This window comes from Vipera berus (assembly GCF_964194415.1).
Source record: "Vipera berus genome assembly, chromosome: 8".
Classification (NCBI taxonomy): domain Eukaryota; kingdom Metazoa; phylum Chordata; class Lepidosauria; order Squamata; family Viperidae; genus Vipera; species Vipera berus.
The window spans coordinates 1,392,006-1,408,527 of NC_138211.1; the positions used below are offsets into that span (position 1 = coordinate 1,392,006).

At 46.2% G+C, this 16,522-nt stretch overlaps 1 protein-coding gene across 3 annotated transcripts in view; it reads left to right on the forward strand.

Moving 5' to 3' along the window:
• ZBTB16 (zinc finger and BTB domain containing 16) overlaps positions 1-16,522 on the forward strand; it is a 117,070-nt gene that overhangs the window by 73,820 nt on the left and 26,728 nt on the right. For 2 of the 3 annotated variants that reach the window (XM_081334144.1, XM_081334145.1), the window contains one exon: positions 390-476. In XM_081334144.1, the coding sequence (XP_081190270.1) occupies positions 390-476 (87 nt within the window). The remainder of the gene's footprint in view (positions 1-389; positions 477-16,522) is intronic. The other variant, XM_081334146.1, reaches the window with a different exon arrangement.

The window sequence follows — 16,522 nt, forward strand, 5'->3', positions numbered from 1 at the left end:
CTGGACTAGCTAAAAAGAATCAATCTTGCAAATCTCCATAACCCACGGAAATGAAAAAGTACAAAAATAAGAACATTATTAGATACCAGGGAACCATTCAGATCTCTTATCAACTCTATGCACAGTTTCCTCTCGACTGTATATTTGATATTTGTGATGTTTGAGCGAATAATGTCCCCAAATATTGATGGAATAAGAGTGTGATATGCCTTGAAAGGGGAAACGTGTATATTTGAGTGAAGATCATAGACCCCACTCTATTTTGGGATCTCTCAGTTTGTGGTCACAATTCAGTGACTCAGAATCAGTTTAGTGACCGCTATAATGATTTGTCGGGACTTCTTGATATTAATGTATTTTTCCCCCTCTCTCTTTCTCTTTCCTTATAGCAGGTGCCAAAGCCTTTCTCTGTGATCATTGTGGTGCACAATTCTCTAAAGAAGATGCCCTGGAAAGTCACAGGCAGACCCACACTGGTAAGTCTCCTTTGGGGTTCCTCTGCCTCTGGAGAGAGTATCTTCTTGGAGATGGTTTGGTGGCACTTCTTCCTAATCTGGGCCTTTTTCTTGAACTGTTGGTGTCAATAAAATTGACTGATAGACCAACTTTTCACTAGGATGTTCTGTGGGTGTTGCTGATGTTGACATGGAAGGCAACAAGAGTTCTTAACATTGGAGAGGAAGTCTAGTTCTCTCCTGCCCAGTTTCTCCTCCATGTTTTATGGTGTGAGCTTGGCCAGGAGAGGAACTGTGGAAGATCTGCATTCAGGGTGGCTCCAGAGGCACCGGGACTAAAGTTCCCAGATTGTCCAAGTTTGATAACCACGTAGCAGACACCAGTTGGGAAAGCTGATCTTGTTCAGTTATGCTGTCTATAAATAGAAACAGGTAGGCCTACTGAATGTAAAGCAACTACATCTAGGGCAGGAGTGGGGAATAATGGCCCCTTTACGACTTGTGGACTTCAACTCCCAGAATTCCTGAGCCAGGTGGCTCAGGAATTCTGGGAGTTGAAGTCCACAAGTCGTAAAGGGGCCATTGTTCCCCTCCCCAATCTAGAAACCCCTGTTGGAAAAGTTAACTTCCTGGACTTGTTCCACCACTAGCAAAACCAGTGTGGGTGTTGTGTGAGACATTGCAACAGTCATCTCTGGTAAATCATCAATAGTTTTCCAATTGGGCGAGGCTGCTTGGCCCCACTTTGGAGAGGCAGGGCGAGGTGAGGAGGGGTATGAACCCTGCCAATCACCACTTTGCTCAACAGCTATTGTTCAATGGTGGTTGCCCCATTTCTGATTTGATCAGTGCCTGTTTTAATTGGGTTCACCTGAAATGTGATGTGCCTGATCAGCAGAGGTTCCCACCAGAAGGCAGGGGTGATTGCTCCATAGCAAGGAGAAGTCATCAAGTTGTCACTACATACAGTATGAAACAAGATATGCTTTGAACTGGGTGTCCCAGAGGGTAGCTGAGGTGCTGGGCTGATGCTTACCATCATGTAGATCCCAGAGTCTGTGAGACTCTGATCCCTCCAGGAGAGACATAGCAACTGAGATCCTTCTAGAAGTTTTCAACAACTCTGATCTCCAGTTGGTATGGCTGCATCCCAGGAGGGGTCAGTTGTTTCCAAAACATGAAGAGAGGATCCACTTATTCCATTATAAAGACATCTTGCCTTTTAATACTCAGGCAACTCAAGGCCTGCCAGCTAAGCCGAGAACCTGGAAGAGAAAACAACCATGGAGAATTTCTACTACTCAAAAGCAGGAAAGGAGGGGAGATACCCTCTCCAGATTTTTTGAGTGAGACTTTAGGAAAAGGTGCTCAGGGAAATGAAATTGGGCATCCTGTGTTAAGTTATCAACCACCATTAGGGAATCAAGGGGAAGGTGAGAGGCAAATCCTGGCCTTATAGCCACTGATTTCATCCAACTGATCCATTCTAGTATCAAATGATCTGTTCAAACATTTTATCAGCTCCACTAGATCTATGGGGAGCACCCATGTCACCTACTGTCACACTTAGATTAGATCATGGGGGATCATGATGTTGGCTTACAGTAGGATTGGGGAATCATGGCTCTTTTATGACTTGTGGACTTCCAACGCCCAGAATTCCTGAGCCAGCATGGCTTAGAGGGTTATGTGGCTCCATACACTGCGAGATGTAAACCTAAATATGCGGCTTAGTGCTGGTAGGAACTAGCCAGTGGTAGTTTTCACATTAGCCTCTGATTAAACAAGTGGAAACTTTGCATGGCGTGTGAACTCAGCTTCTGGGACCACGAGGGAATTCCCCAAGCTGTCTCCTGGACTGCATTAGGGCAAGCAAATCTGTTTAGTACTGATCAAGCAACACAGGTCATTAAGGATGGAATATTTACATTTGCGAGCTGAAGCATAAGATGTTGGATGCTCTTCTGTGCCTGGCTTTTCCACACTATTTTTCCACATCATTGTGACATTTTTTTTCGATACCCCTCCAATGCCTCTGCACATATGTTTGCCAACAGGCAGCAACATGCATTGTGGCCCTTCCTACAAGAAATTATATAATTAATGCAGTGATGTTGGTCATATGTGATGTCCCTGGAGTTTGCCCCAGACCGAAAGATCACCTGTGGCAGGTGCATTAAAGCTGCCAGGCAGAGGGAAAAGTGGATGTTCTGCACCTCTCCTGTCCCGTGGCAAAAGAAGACCCCCCCACCTGTTTGTATCATGCTTCCCTCTAGGAAGCGTCTCTCCCAGGGACCCTCCTGGAACTAAAGTCAGGGAGTCGGCTGCCAATGTCTCCGATGACCTTGGGCAGGGAGGGACTTGCAAAGAGGCATGAAGTATGTTTTGATTGGAAACTTTGGGATGACATGTCAGGGGCTGCCAAGAGGATTGGCGTCTGTCCTAGGGCTCAGAGGGTGACATCGAAACGCAGAATGGAGAGGAACAAAAATAGGCGGCTTTGGGTCACTGTGACCCGATGGGAGGCTTTATTGTCACACTCTTGAGCTGTAAACAAGGGCTTCTCGGTTACGTGTCAGAAAGGGGCCGTATTTCCAGAGAGGGCTGCCTCCTTGCCAAGAAATGGATAGCTTCCTCTCGCTGAGCAGGACATGAGGTTGCACTTGGGGGAGGAAGACGGCCTGCAATCCAAGCAGAGGCGCCTTTTCAAAACCCTACAAGGCTGAGGAGTTTCCTCAGCTTCCCTCGGGGAGAGCGAGCATCATTTAGCTGCCTCCCCCTTCAGATTGGGGATGGTGGGGGGTGGGGTTCAAAGTGGACCTCAAATATCGGTCAGGTCTCAGGGAATATCAGGTGCCTTGGTGGGTCTTTTTTTCTAAGAGTTCGTTGGCAGAGCCAAGAGGGCTTCTGATTGCGGAGTGGAATGGATCCTTTGGGGAAAGGAAGTTAGATCGATGGGCTGAAATTAACCAAGAAACTGAGCCAAATGCAGAATTAAGAGCACGGAGAAGCAAAATCCAATGGATGGGGCTACATGGCTCGCTTGCAGCACTTGGATACTGTCTTATTCTTAGGAATTGAGCAGGGTGCTGAACCTTGGGGAAAAGACAGAAGGGGGATATAAAAGCCCCCTTTAATTACCCAAAGAGATGCCTCCCAGAGGAAGCCTCCAACCTCTGCCCCATCCTTCCAGAGACCAGGACACAAAACCACCTATTTAAGATTCAGTGAGGCAGGCAGGTGCTGGGTCCCCCTTTGCTAGAGGGACTGGAGCAGAGCCTGGAGGCTTTCGTTTGGATGCCTGTACAAGATACAGATCGGATTTGAGGGGCCCAGTGATGCCCCCCCCATGTCAGGACTGCTGTGTGTAGCAGCAGTCTGGTTTTTAGGCCCAAGCCAGAAAGGCTGATTATTTTTTATCTTTCTACACTTCCCAGGTCTTTCCCACCTGCTCCGTCTACATGTGTGGGCTCCCTAAAGTTATAAGAATTGTGGTCATTGCTAGCAGATTTGGAAAAGCTAGCCTAGACATAAAGCGGAGAACGTGTCTATTTACTATATTGCTCTAAGACAGGTAAGATCAGGGCACACGTGAAGCGTCCCTCTAAGGAACTGGTAGGACATCTCCATCTTATAAGCCATTGGTAGGCCTCTGTCATCTCTGGACTTGGCGCATCCCATTTCAAAGCCGACTGTCCCTTCCTATAAGGACAAATTCCACAAACTAATGAGATGTCCCAGGGCTGCCGGCTCTTTTGTACTTCTGCCGAGAAAGCAACATGGATACTTCTTTGTAGTTTCCAGGAATTGAGCTTAATTGAAAAGATTAAACAGTTATTTTTTAATGAAATGTCAAGTGAAGAAGTGCTTTGTGTTGTTACTAAAAACGAGGATGATAATTGTTGAGTATGGGTATACACGGGCGTGAATCTGGAATGAACTGTTGGTTATGAGGAACATCAAGAAGATCTGATATGTTTTGGAGGCTGGTTGCAACGTCTTTCACTTGGTGAAGGATCTATGATGCAGGCAGCACATTCAGGGAAGTGGATACTTGGATTCTTCATGAGTCTCTGGAGTGACTGGACATTTCTAACAGGTCCTGATAGCGATGCCTTCTATTCCAGCCTTCCTCAGTCTCCAGATATTTCAGAATTCCATCTTCCCGAATCTGGAGGGCAACCAATTGGTGCAGGCTGAGGATCTGTTGATAGTGACCAAGAGTTCGGTCAAACTGGGCCACACCAAAGTGTGTGTTGGTTTTTTGGTTGTAGTGGAAGTGGAAATATGCCTCCCTCCCTCCCAAAATTTCTCCTCAAGAACAAGGCTTCCAAATCTCTGAAGAAGCAGATTGGAATCTCCTTGTTTCTGCCTTAGTTGGAAAAGGTGAGGGAAGTGAAACCATGTTCTTGTCAAATGAGAAAAAGATCAACTCAACCCCTGCCAGCTGCCAGCAGCCTGGTCGCCTTAGCCAGATTACCCAGGGCTTGTATACGCGAGCGGGATTCTTTCTCTTCTTCTCTCAAAGCAGATGACTTTAAAATATCAGAGGTGGTTTGTATAAGGTTTCTCAAGGCCGGCCAAGATATTTCACATGAACAAAGTTCTTGGAGCAGAACGCGGTCTGACGTCCCACTTGGGAAGTGTGTTTGCCATTGTGCATCCATCCTCTGGCAAGGGTTGACTCCTAACCCCGGTCCACTCTTTCGCGCTACCCTGACATGTGGGGTGACTAATATCAAGGAGAGTTTATGAGCCTGTCATTTCTCAGCCATGACACAGTCCTGGTCTTCAGAACTGGATAGACCTCCTGAAGGATTTGGCTGTACCTGCTGCCTACACTTGTCCTGCTCTGGGCAGCCCAACACCTGCATGTCTGCTCAGGTGTGAATTGACTTATCACGACCAAGCCAAGTAGGGACTTGAAGGCAGAAGAGTTTGGCCACCATAAGAGCTGCCAACTTTCTGCCCTGAAGTCAAGAAATGTGTTTTGTCCCGACTGAGTGTGAAGGAATTTCTCCCCCAAAGAATTAGAAGTGGGGTAAAGATGGGGCTCTGAAGGTTGCAAAGTCTCTTCCTCTCTGAGAAATGGATGGAATTGTCTTATTTGAACATAATGCATAATGAGGCCAAGATGGGTTGTTCACATGTTGTGTGAATCTGACCATTTTGACTTCCCCGGCTCTTCTGACTATTGCTTCACTTGATCAGCCAGATGCTTCCTCGGCTTCTGCTCGACACCTTTTCTGATTTGGATTTGGGTTATTGGCAGCTTCTGCCACACCCCCTCCCCTCCCCCCCTCGTCTCTTTCCAGATCATTAGTAAACACGTTAGAAAATCACTGCTGCTGCTGCTGGCAAACCAAAAAGAGGAAAAAAGTGGAAGTTTTCCTCCCTCTGTTTCTTGTAACTCTGGGTAAAAGCCGTGGGACGTCCAGTTGTCCCCTTGCCCCCAGCATCCCTGGAGAAGACCTCCAACAGCCCACCCCGAAGGAAGGGAGAAGTCAAAACACCCGATGTGTAACCGAAACGTGTAAAGCCATGAATTGCTTTGCTTTTTCCTACTCCCCCCCCCCCCGCCCCCTTCCCGGGGATGTTGGTAGCATTTTGATTTAATATTGGACAAACACAAGGGTCTTTTTTATTCAGCACTCCCAGGCCTTGGGGCTGTTATTCTTCCAAATTTAATAGCATTGAAATTGCAGGGTTTGTGATAATTTGCCCATCACTTTCGCTGCTTCCATTGATGTTTATTGTCAGCGGGATGGAATCTCCATCCGATTCACTTAGATAACATGTCTGTTAAACATTTAGATAATTGTGCCATCATTAAGTTGTCACATTATTTTAGAGATTCAAAACAGTATCGTGGTAAGTGGAGGTACTGGGAGAGGGTGGGGATTGTCTCCCACAAGGGTGGCAATTGCTGGGAAGGAGACAGAGTGGAGTGTGTAGCTCACAACTTGCCTTTTTTTTTGCATGCTTTTTTTTTTTAAAGAGCAAAAGTTGTCTAGCAGTACCTTCGGAGGAAGCATTAAAACAAGCTTCATTTCCTCCAATCAGAACCATCGAAGGATTGCATTAGGGACTGTTTTTCCAGCCAGTTTTCACATCTGGAGAAAATACAGATCACTTTTGTGCCCGTCTTACCTGGAAAGATCAGTTCGTGGCAGCTGAGGGGCCTCCTTCATTCCACGTGAACAGAGGATGCCAGCTTTCTGTGGGCATTGCACCCACACCAAAGGACACTAACAAAATGCCCAGCAAGAGGATAGCATAGCAATGGCATTTAGGCTTATATGCCAACCCATAGTGCTTTATAGCACTCTCTAAACAATTTACAATGTCAGCATTATTTGCATGTTGCCCCCAACAATCTGGGGTGGAAGGCTGAGTCAACCTTGAGCCTGTCAGGATCGAACTCCTGGCTGTGGGCAGAGTTTGCCTGCAATACTGTATTCTAACTGCTGCTCCATCAGGATCCTATTGGTGCTTGTGTCATACTCATATGAGCAACCCAAAATCTAGAAATAATTGTGAGTGGGGGGAGGATCAAGTAATGGCCCTGAGGAAAGAACCCACGAGAGAATGGCTGTGGCTGCACGTTTACTGCATGCATGGAAAAGATCTGACCCAACAAACTTCACTCTCTGGAACTGGTTGAAGATCTTCCTCCATTACCTGGAGATTTCTACCTCCATTAACTTCTACTAAAGACGTTGGGGTGTGTGGAACCTTAGACCATGATCTTGACCTCCCAAGAGGCAACATGCTAATGTGATATCAAAAGACTAGCATCCGGTTTCTCTCGGATGTTCCTCAGATAGTCCCTGAGACATCCAAAGGAATGTTTGGAAACCAGTAGTCCTTCTCCCCGAGCAACTCCTCTACAGCCTCTGAAATAGAGGTTCCAGATTGCCATGAGAATTACCAGCAATAAGCATTAATAGATCTGTCTTCAGTGATATTGCCTAATTCTTGGGGACATTTTGTTACAGACAGTGGCCAGCCCACATTTTGTAAATAATAATTCCACAATTTAGTAATGGGCTGTGTGAAGCAACCACGTCTTTCTTTGGGCTTGAGTCTTCTTCTCCACCCCGACTCCTCTACCAGTTCCATGAAATGTCATAGAAGAGAGAAGAAGTTCTCTCGGTCCACCTCAGCAGCTGCAGCACATGTTGATAAACCCTCTGATGTGTCTCTTCCTCTTTAGGGAAGTTTTTGGAGTTGGGTCTTGCTTTTAGTTGACCTTTTTCTCTTCTCCCTTGGCAGAAGTTCAGGTCCTATCAATAAACGCTTCTATCTGAACTCTGGTGTCACCACAAGTGTGTGTATAATTCATTAAAAAGGCCAACAGTGGGTAGGTGGAGTCTCGTTGGCTTTTCATCCCTTGTTGGGCAATCCAGAACCCTCCTCCCTCCTGGCGGTGCCATCCATGCCCCCATTGACTCTTGGAAGCTTGTCTCCCCCCCTCCCTCCCCAGCCTGAATAAATGAAAATTTCTTCCCTGGGAAGCAAATTAGTTTCTATTACTGTTTCACAGTACTCTAGAGAGTTTTAAGATAGCAGCTTGATTAAGCTGGTGGGGAAAATACTATCAGCTTGGTACTCCACAGACCGGGATAATGTACTGTTGGCATTAAGTATGTTTAAGGGTAATTATCTTTCCCCTTTTCATATTGGTTACATGGAAAGAAACGCGAGGAAGGGGGAATTCGGCGTGCTGGAATTCGGACTCCACATTCAGCAGGGACAGGTGAAGGGAGCACCTGGAGGGTAGGAAGGGACCTGGGTGAAATGCAGGCCCCTACTCATCTTTGTCCTTTACCTGTCAAGGGAGGTGCTTTACAACCCAAAATCAAAACTTTGACAAACTCTTCCATGTGCTTCTTAACTCAAAGCCAAGGAGCTACATTAAGGGAATGTAGGAAACCTACAATCCAAAATAAATGTTATATATTTGAGAGCATAAGAATATTTGGGGAGCATAAGAAGAGTCCTGCTGGAACAGGTTGATGCCCATTTTAGTGTGGCATTTCGTTTCTGGCAGTGGCTAACCTTGGAGGAGCGGTTAGTTAGAAGGCAGAGACCTTCCCCTTTCTCTTGGTGTTTCCCCACAAGTGGCAAGTCTTCTGATCCAAAGGCAAACTGGAGGCCTCAGGATGAATAGTCCTCCCTACATAGATCCTCCACAATGGTAGCTATTGCCACATCTTGCCCTAATGCAGGGATGTCCAACCTTGGCAACTTTAAGGTTTATAGACGTCAACTCCCAGAATTCCCCAGCCAGCAGGAATTCTGGGAGCTGAAGTCCACAGGTCTTAAAATTGACAAGGTTGGACATTCTAAAGTTGACCAATGTGCCTTGGACAAGCCCTCTTGCAGAGATCTGCAATGCAGCATTCCTCAGCCCTGGGATCCCACCCAGAACCTTTGAGAAAGGCCTCCTTTCTCAGTAAGGATGTAGATTTTTATTGATCTGCGGACTTTTTGCAAGCAAGGCATGCCTCTTTATATATGTGTGCCATGGCTCCCTAAATTTGCAAGGAACCTGTTCAAGTCAGCCATTGTGTTCTGATGGACCGATCAGTGGGATACCATAGGAATCTGTCATCCACGTTGTTCCCGCTTGCCCAAATCTTGCAGTGGATTATGTAAATGTTGAAAGAAAAAAGGGGGAGATTCCCTTTCTTCCCCAATGCTGATTGGTAGACTCTGTCATCACCCTCTTCCTTGTTCCCTTCCGGTCTTTCATGGGGGATTCAAACAAGTAAGTGAAAGGTTGCTTACCACAGAGATTATTTGTATTACAAGAATTCCAGCAACATCTGGGAGAGAAGGGAGCCACCATCTTATCCTGCTGGCCTTTGTGAAAATAAGAAATTCATTGCTGACCTTTTTGTTTGAATCCCTCTGTCTTCATACAGAAAATGTTCTAGTTCTATAATTGTTTTAGTTACTCTTTTGTGTATTCCGTAACAACTTTTCTGAGATGGGAAAGCTGGAGTTACAAATAGCATCTCTCTCTCTCTCTCTCTCTCTCTCTCTCTCTCTCTCTCTCTCTCTCTCTCTCTCTCTCTCTCTCTCTCTCTCTCTCTCTCTCTCTCTCTCTCTCTCTCTCTCTCTCTCTCTCATTTTAGATGATGTGGTGTGAATGTCTAAGACAAGGACAAATAAATAAGTCCAGCCACATGTTCCCTAGCAAGTTCTCACTGGCAATAACATCCGCGGCTGACGGTCAAAGCTGTGTTAGGAGGCCTCAAATAATCCTACCACTTATTTTTGGTGCCTAAATATTGGATCTCAAAGCCTTGCTTGAGACATGTGTTTTTTTCCACCCTGGATTGGCTCCCGGCCACGCGCGGCGTTGCTTTGCCTCCTTGTAACAGAATCTGCCTGATGTACTTGAAAAGGGGCCATCAGAATGTTTAGAGAGGAACAGAAAGTCCTGGAGCTGGTGTCTCTTTTGGGAAAAGGCTCCCTTCTATAATCGGAGCCGTATGACTTGCAGCTGAAATGAGTTTGCCGCGAGTCTTGGCTCCGACGTTGAAAACCAAATGCCTCACACAAAAACAAGGTCCGCCCTCCCTCCTGAGCTTGCTCGGGCAAGGGAGCTCAGAGGGAGCCCTCGGAAGGGTGGCCGATGGGCTGTGCCCCGCTCACTGGGCACACTGGCCCAGCTCAGGCCTCCTGCCCTGTGGGGTGGAGGATGGTTCCCAAGGGTCTCTTCTGCAGAGGGGCACCAGTCCTCGGATGGCAAACTCCCGGCACCCCACGTGCTTCCTGAGGTCTCTGTCAGCTGCACCACCTCAAAGTGCAGTGGAGAGTCGGGTTGTTTTTTTTTTCGTTTTTACTCATTCCTGACAAGATGCCCTGAATGGTTCTAATGAGGGCAGAACACAGAGGGGGGGAAAGGCACCGGGAAAGAGGTGGAGCCCAAATGATCTTCAGGATCCAATCTGGGTCAGTGCTAGGACCAGGGCTTTAGTCTTCCGAGCTTCTGGACTCATGACGGAGCCCATCCTAGGGAACCTCCCTCTCACCAGAATGGTTATGGGAGGTCTGCTCTTTGGATAGGTCCCATAGCCCCCTGCCATTGCCCCAGTGACTGAGAGTGAGGGGATTCCCAAACACCTGGAGGACATCTTGGTTCCCTTCTCTAATCTAGTGTTTCTGAATGGTGGCCCTTGGTGCTCTCTGAGCCGGGTGGTTTTCTTGCAGATGCTTCCTCACCCAACTAGGTAACATCATCAGTGCTAGAAGGGAATGGGATTTGGCCTCTGTTTATATGCACTTGTCTCGCATAGAACTCTTTCTGAATTCTACCGCAGAGATTGATTAGGTCTCCTTAAATGTAGGAGAGAATATTCATCTCCCATCTTTCTGTCACGGAAATCTTGTATAGGATGCTAATGAAGACATGGATGAAATCACATAGATATTAATCAGTAGAACAACCTGTCTCCAGACGTTGTGGGTGATCCAACACTGGAAGTTTTTAAGAAGAGACTGGACAGCAATTTGTCTGAAATGGTATAGGGTCTCCTGCCTGAGCAGGGGTTGGACTAGATGACCCTCCAAGGTCCCTTCCATCATCATCATCAGCAGCAGCAGCAGCAGTAGTAGTAGTAATAGTGCATTATTACATTATTATATGGAGTTAAAAGTTTTCCTCAATTCCATCCAGACAGTTTTGCCAAAATCACACAACTCATTATGAAGATACAGGTGCTTCTAGACCAGGGATGGTCCTTCTGGGTTGATTGGGGTATTCCTGCTAGGTCCTTCTGACCTTCATGCAGCAAATGATCAGATGAGAAGAAATTCATCTGGCAATGTGGAGATTCTTATGTGGACTTTTTTGTGTTCTTATTGCAAATTGATATACAAGCAGGAGTAAACCCCCTTAAGGCTGGAAAAATGAAATGTTGAGCAAAACCAGCACTGGCAGCCTTTTCTCTCTCTTCCCTTTGGCCTGAAGTAGGAAGCATCTTCATACATTGACTGACAAGGGACAATTCAAACTTGGCCCACCTCAGTTGGTGTCTTCTGCGTTGGTGGTTCTTCTTCAGAATTTCAGACGAGGGATCCAATGTGTCTTCCCAAGCATGACTGAACTACTATTTTTCTGTAGTTGTAGCGCTGTTGTTAGATGAAACAATCTAAAAAGTATTTCAGAGCCGTGGCCCAAATTCTTGCTGTTAATTTGCAGATGACATCACTGAAACAGCTTTTTTGCTATAACATTTATTCCATCTCTCCTTTTTGGCTACCTAATTCTCTCTGCAGCTAGAAGGCCAAATATTAGGGGTTTCTGCCAACACAAGCTTATAAGTTGTGTTTTGCAAGCCTCGGTTTCCTTCTAGTGTATCTTGGTGAGCTTTTGGCAATGTGGTTTTCCAGCCTTAAAATAGCTATATATCACAAGTTGTGTTTGCGGTGCATAGAATCAGGGGTTAGTTAAGGTTAGAGTTCTTTGGCTCTTGTGGGTTTAAAGCATTTTCCCCTCCCCAATTCTAAGATATCTAAACAGAGAGACTCTTTGTGTGACTGTAATGTTGTGTGACAGCATTTGAAATCTGAATCTAAGTACACATTCTGAAAACCGGGAAATCTCCCTGGTTTTCAACACAGAAAGGAGGGGAGGGGTCAAACAGCCCCTTCAGATAGACAGATAGATATTTAAAGTCGGTAGCAAAGTTACAGTTCTGGGCTGCTGGTTTTCTGAAGTTGCAGCTCTATTTGCTTAAAAGAATAGGAAAATATGCAAGAACTCGGAATCTATATTTAAACAAACAGCGAATAGCCCCAGTTTAGTTTCCCCTTCTGCAAAAACTATTTAGAGAGCGATGAGAAAAGCCCTTTTTTGCTAAGCTACAGAAAACCTTTCTTGTCCTTTAATTCTAGATGAACAGGATTAGCGTGAACATATTTAGCCTCTGACCTTTGGACAAAAGCATTATCAAATTTAGTGGCCAAGTGGGACTCCATTTAACTGAGCCAGTTCAGCATCTTGGCATTGGGGAAGGGAGGGGGTGTTTGTTTGGGGGCTTTCCCCCCTTTTTTCTTCCCTCCCCTAATACCTCCCCAAAATCCATCCTTCGATGAGGCTCTTCTGAAATCTCTTCTTCAGATGGAGAGTGGAATTTGAAAAGGGACCCAGGACCCAGATAGGAGGAGGAGAAGAGCAAACACCGACCTCCTCTGAACGGTTGTACAAAAGCCGGCCAGCCGGACCAGACCAGGGTGGTTTTCTAAGGACTCTCTCTGTGAGGTCTTCAGCCAGCCTTGGCTCAGCTGAGCATGCCGGACAGGCTTTCCCCAGCAATGTTTCTTTTCTGGTGCCCAAATCAGAGCTTTGGGAGACTAGCTCTCCACCACATGGGGAGACCAAGCAAACTTCTTAACAGTCTGGATGGACAATTCACCAGTGGAATGGAAGTCGAATGCCTCCAGAAGTTGGTGGGTGCTTCATCACTGCAGCTTTTTAAGAAAAGGCTGGACAGCCGCTTGTCTGAGCAAGGGGTTGGACTAGGACAGAGATCTCCCAACCTTTTGGGTGCCAGGGACCGCTTCCGCGGAGAGAGGTTTTTCCACGGACCGGAGGGGGCGTGGTTAGGTGTGCTGCCTGCATCCCGTGGATGGGGCTTTGTTTGTTTGTGCGGACTGGTTGCTGGCATGCCACAGCCCGGTACTGGTCCACGGACCGGGGGTTGGGGACCCCTGGACTAGAAGACCTCCAAGGTCCTTTCCTGCCCGATTCTGATTGTATCTGAGATTGCTTCTATTGACATGGTGCAGGAGGGCAGGAGTTGAGTCCTGTCTTTGGGTCTCCCAGGTCCAGTCCTACTGTTGGGCCCGTTCCTCCTCCTCCTCCTCCTCCTCCTCCTCCTCCTCCTCCTCCTCCTCCTCCTCCTCCTCCTCCCTTGCCGTGTCCATGAAGGAGCAGGAGCATCCCTGGTGGGGCGAGCCCCCAAGCCTTCCTCTGGATAATTAGCCCTGAAAACGTATAAAGAGGCCCTCCCCGCCTCCCCGTCCACCGTAAAATCCTCCGAAGGGCCTGTGGAATGCCAGAAGGGGCCTCTCTTAAGCCGGTGTCCACTTACAGTTCATCCCTCATAAACTCCACTGCTGGGCTAAGGGCAGCCAGCCCAGGCCTCCTGGTATGTGATTGATTATCTGGTATTTATGCCACTGAGGAGTTTTCAGCGGTTGCGGGTCAAGGGGTCATCTTGTGTGTCCTGCTGAAAATCCGTTTCCTTTTGTACAGTGAGGGCTGGGTGAGCAGCACACAAAAACCACCTTTTTCTTTTCCTTGGGAAAAAGGGGAGGGGGACAGGCCAGTGTCAATGATTTTTTTTTCCTTCAGCCATTCTGAATAGTGTCCTTTTTAATTCTAAAGAACTTTAATTAAAAGTAGCAGGGGAAAGTTCATCTTGACAAGGGTTAGCTTACCTTATGTGCTGTCCTGGGACCTTCAAACCCACATTTGCTGGGTGGGGGTGGGTTTTCTTGATTCCCCCCCACTCCAGCATGACTAACGAGTTGGTCTATGGTTTTAATTAAAGCTGGGTCTCAAACAAGAGGAACAAAATCAAAAGTTGGGTTGGGTATATCTTACTTTTTTTTTAAGCCCACTGGGGTAAATCTCATCGGTTCTCCCAATTCTGTGGGAGGATTTGGGCCTTTCAATCTGTGAAAAATTCCAGTGGGCTTTGAAATTAGGATTCCCTTTAGCCCAGAGTTACAAGAAACCTTAAATTCTTAACTGATGCAGCTCGGTGATAATTGACCACACAGAGGAACTTGCTTTGAACAGCTTCAGATGGCATTAATAGCCTTACACTGGGAACAATGGGAACAGTATAGAATATGCTTTCAGGTTGGGCATCTGGTTTTCAGAACTATGACAGCCTTCTAGAGGAGGGTTGCCCAAGTTTTTCTTTGGTTCTTATAGCAAGATTCGGCACTGCACAGGTCAGTCTGCGAAGTTATAGAGATATAGGACTTTTTCCCCAAGGTGACTATCTTCATCCATTCAAATTCCTAAATATCTACTACAAAAATGTTCCACCGTGACATTTGGGGTCATTTGGTTGCCCCATCAGAGATGGTCAGTTTCAGTGAAAATATTGTCAAAGGGGGCACAGGTTAAATCTGAATCTAGGGAGTGGGAGAGAATATCATGAATGCGCTCACAGCTCCAGAGGGTGGCAGTGATGGTCCCCTGCCTTCTCCTGTGTAGTCTTTCATCTTTCCTTTGGCCGAGAGCCTCTGCTTTATTTTGAGCTGGCTGACAGCGATGAGAATTTCCAAGAACAACTTCTCCAAAGAGAGATTGTCTTTTGTTTGGGATGTTCCCAAATATTGTTTATTACCAAACTTCTTGAGCAGCTGGGAGAAGCGATGAGGGGAAGCCAACCCCATGCAGGGTGGAGAGTGGTAACCCTTGAGAATTGGCCAATTGATTGCTGAAACAGGACAACGAGTTAAAAAAAAGTGTGACCGGCTCCCTGAATACAGTTAGTATGCCTATTTTGAGTAAAATTAAGCCCCGTCACCTCTACTAACTTCTCTGAGGCACTTAATCTTCTCTGGGGTCCTTGGTGCTCTTTGAGCTTGGCTGTTTTCTTGCAGACATTTCATTACTTAACTACAAAACCTCATCAGTGCTAGAAGGAATAGAGACCTACTTGGGTCATGAAACAGCTGCAAGAAAACCACCAAGCTCAGAGAGCATAGTTCAGCCCTGAGCTGCACATACACTCTTCTGTGGATACCCTTCTCTGCTCACACATCCAGAAAGAGCACGTTCCTCAATCAAAGCAAGGAAGTGCTCAAGGTTGGACCTGACAGCATTCTCCTGAGATGGTGCATTGATTCTGTGGAGATAAACCCAATTATTCTTTCCCTGTAACCTGAAATGTCCAGAATCTTGGACTCCCTTGGACCACGGGCTTCGTATCCAAAATCTCCCCAGCCTTTCTGCATCACGCAGCAGCTCAATTCTCGGCCCTAGTTTGGATCACTGTTGATACGTCCTCACCTTTTCATTTCCTGTATCTCAGGGGCCTAACCGTGTCTTTGGTCTCACTTTGCCATTTCCTTTGTTAAAATACTTCATTTCTGAAGACACGTAGCTCTGAAATTCTGCAAGAAGACAAGGAAATTATTTGTAATTGAATTTGACTATTTCAACAAAGGGTTTTTTAAAAAAATATGAATGACCTTTACTTTAAAAGTAGGGTGGGGGGAACAAATGAATAGGAAGGCATATGCAACGTCTTAAGTTTTCTTAAGCTTTTTTTATTTTTATTATTAAGCCAGAGTCTAGACTGGGATCTGATAAAAGAGGTGATAAGATGCTTTGGTTTACATTAGTTCCCACCTCACATTTGCCTTTATCTGGAAACAGGAAATTTTACGGAGAAGATTCATCATTAGCTGCTGAGTTGTAGACAGTTTGCCTGGATGGGGCAGCTTGTTTAATGGCTGGTCCCGTACTGAACATTGCTTAGTTTGGTGTGGAGGTGGGAAGGGCTACAGGCTGGAAAAAGGAGGCATAGGACCCAGCACGATCCTTCTGGATCCAAAATGATAGCTTTGTTTGGCCTGGTCTAAAAATTGAAATGCAGCTGCTTCGTCTTTGTGAAACTAAATATTAGAACTGTCGGTTGGGATGGAGTAGATCTTCGAACGTTCACCGTTCAGCTGCTTAACCTAATGCAGCTCCCTTTTCTAAACTTTATTCTTGGTAAGAACAACCTAAGTCAATGTGTGTGTGTGTGTGTGTGTGTGTGTGTGTGCATGCCTTGCACAAGTGTAGAATTTGGGAAACTGTGCAAATGCTAGATACTGTCCCCTCTCATGTCTGCAGCTGACTGAATTATACAATCTCTTATTTCCCGTTGTGGCTGTTCTGTGTTTGTATTCATTAGATTTAGCTAATTGTTTCGCTGGTTTTATGGATCACCTCATTCCCTTCTCCAGCTGCTTCTTTGGGACCCCATCCTAGACACTTTCAACCGCCAGATCCATAATCTCCAGCCAGGGTTTGAAATGTT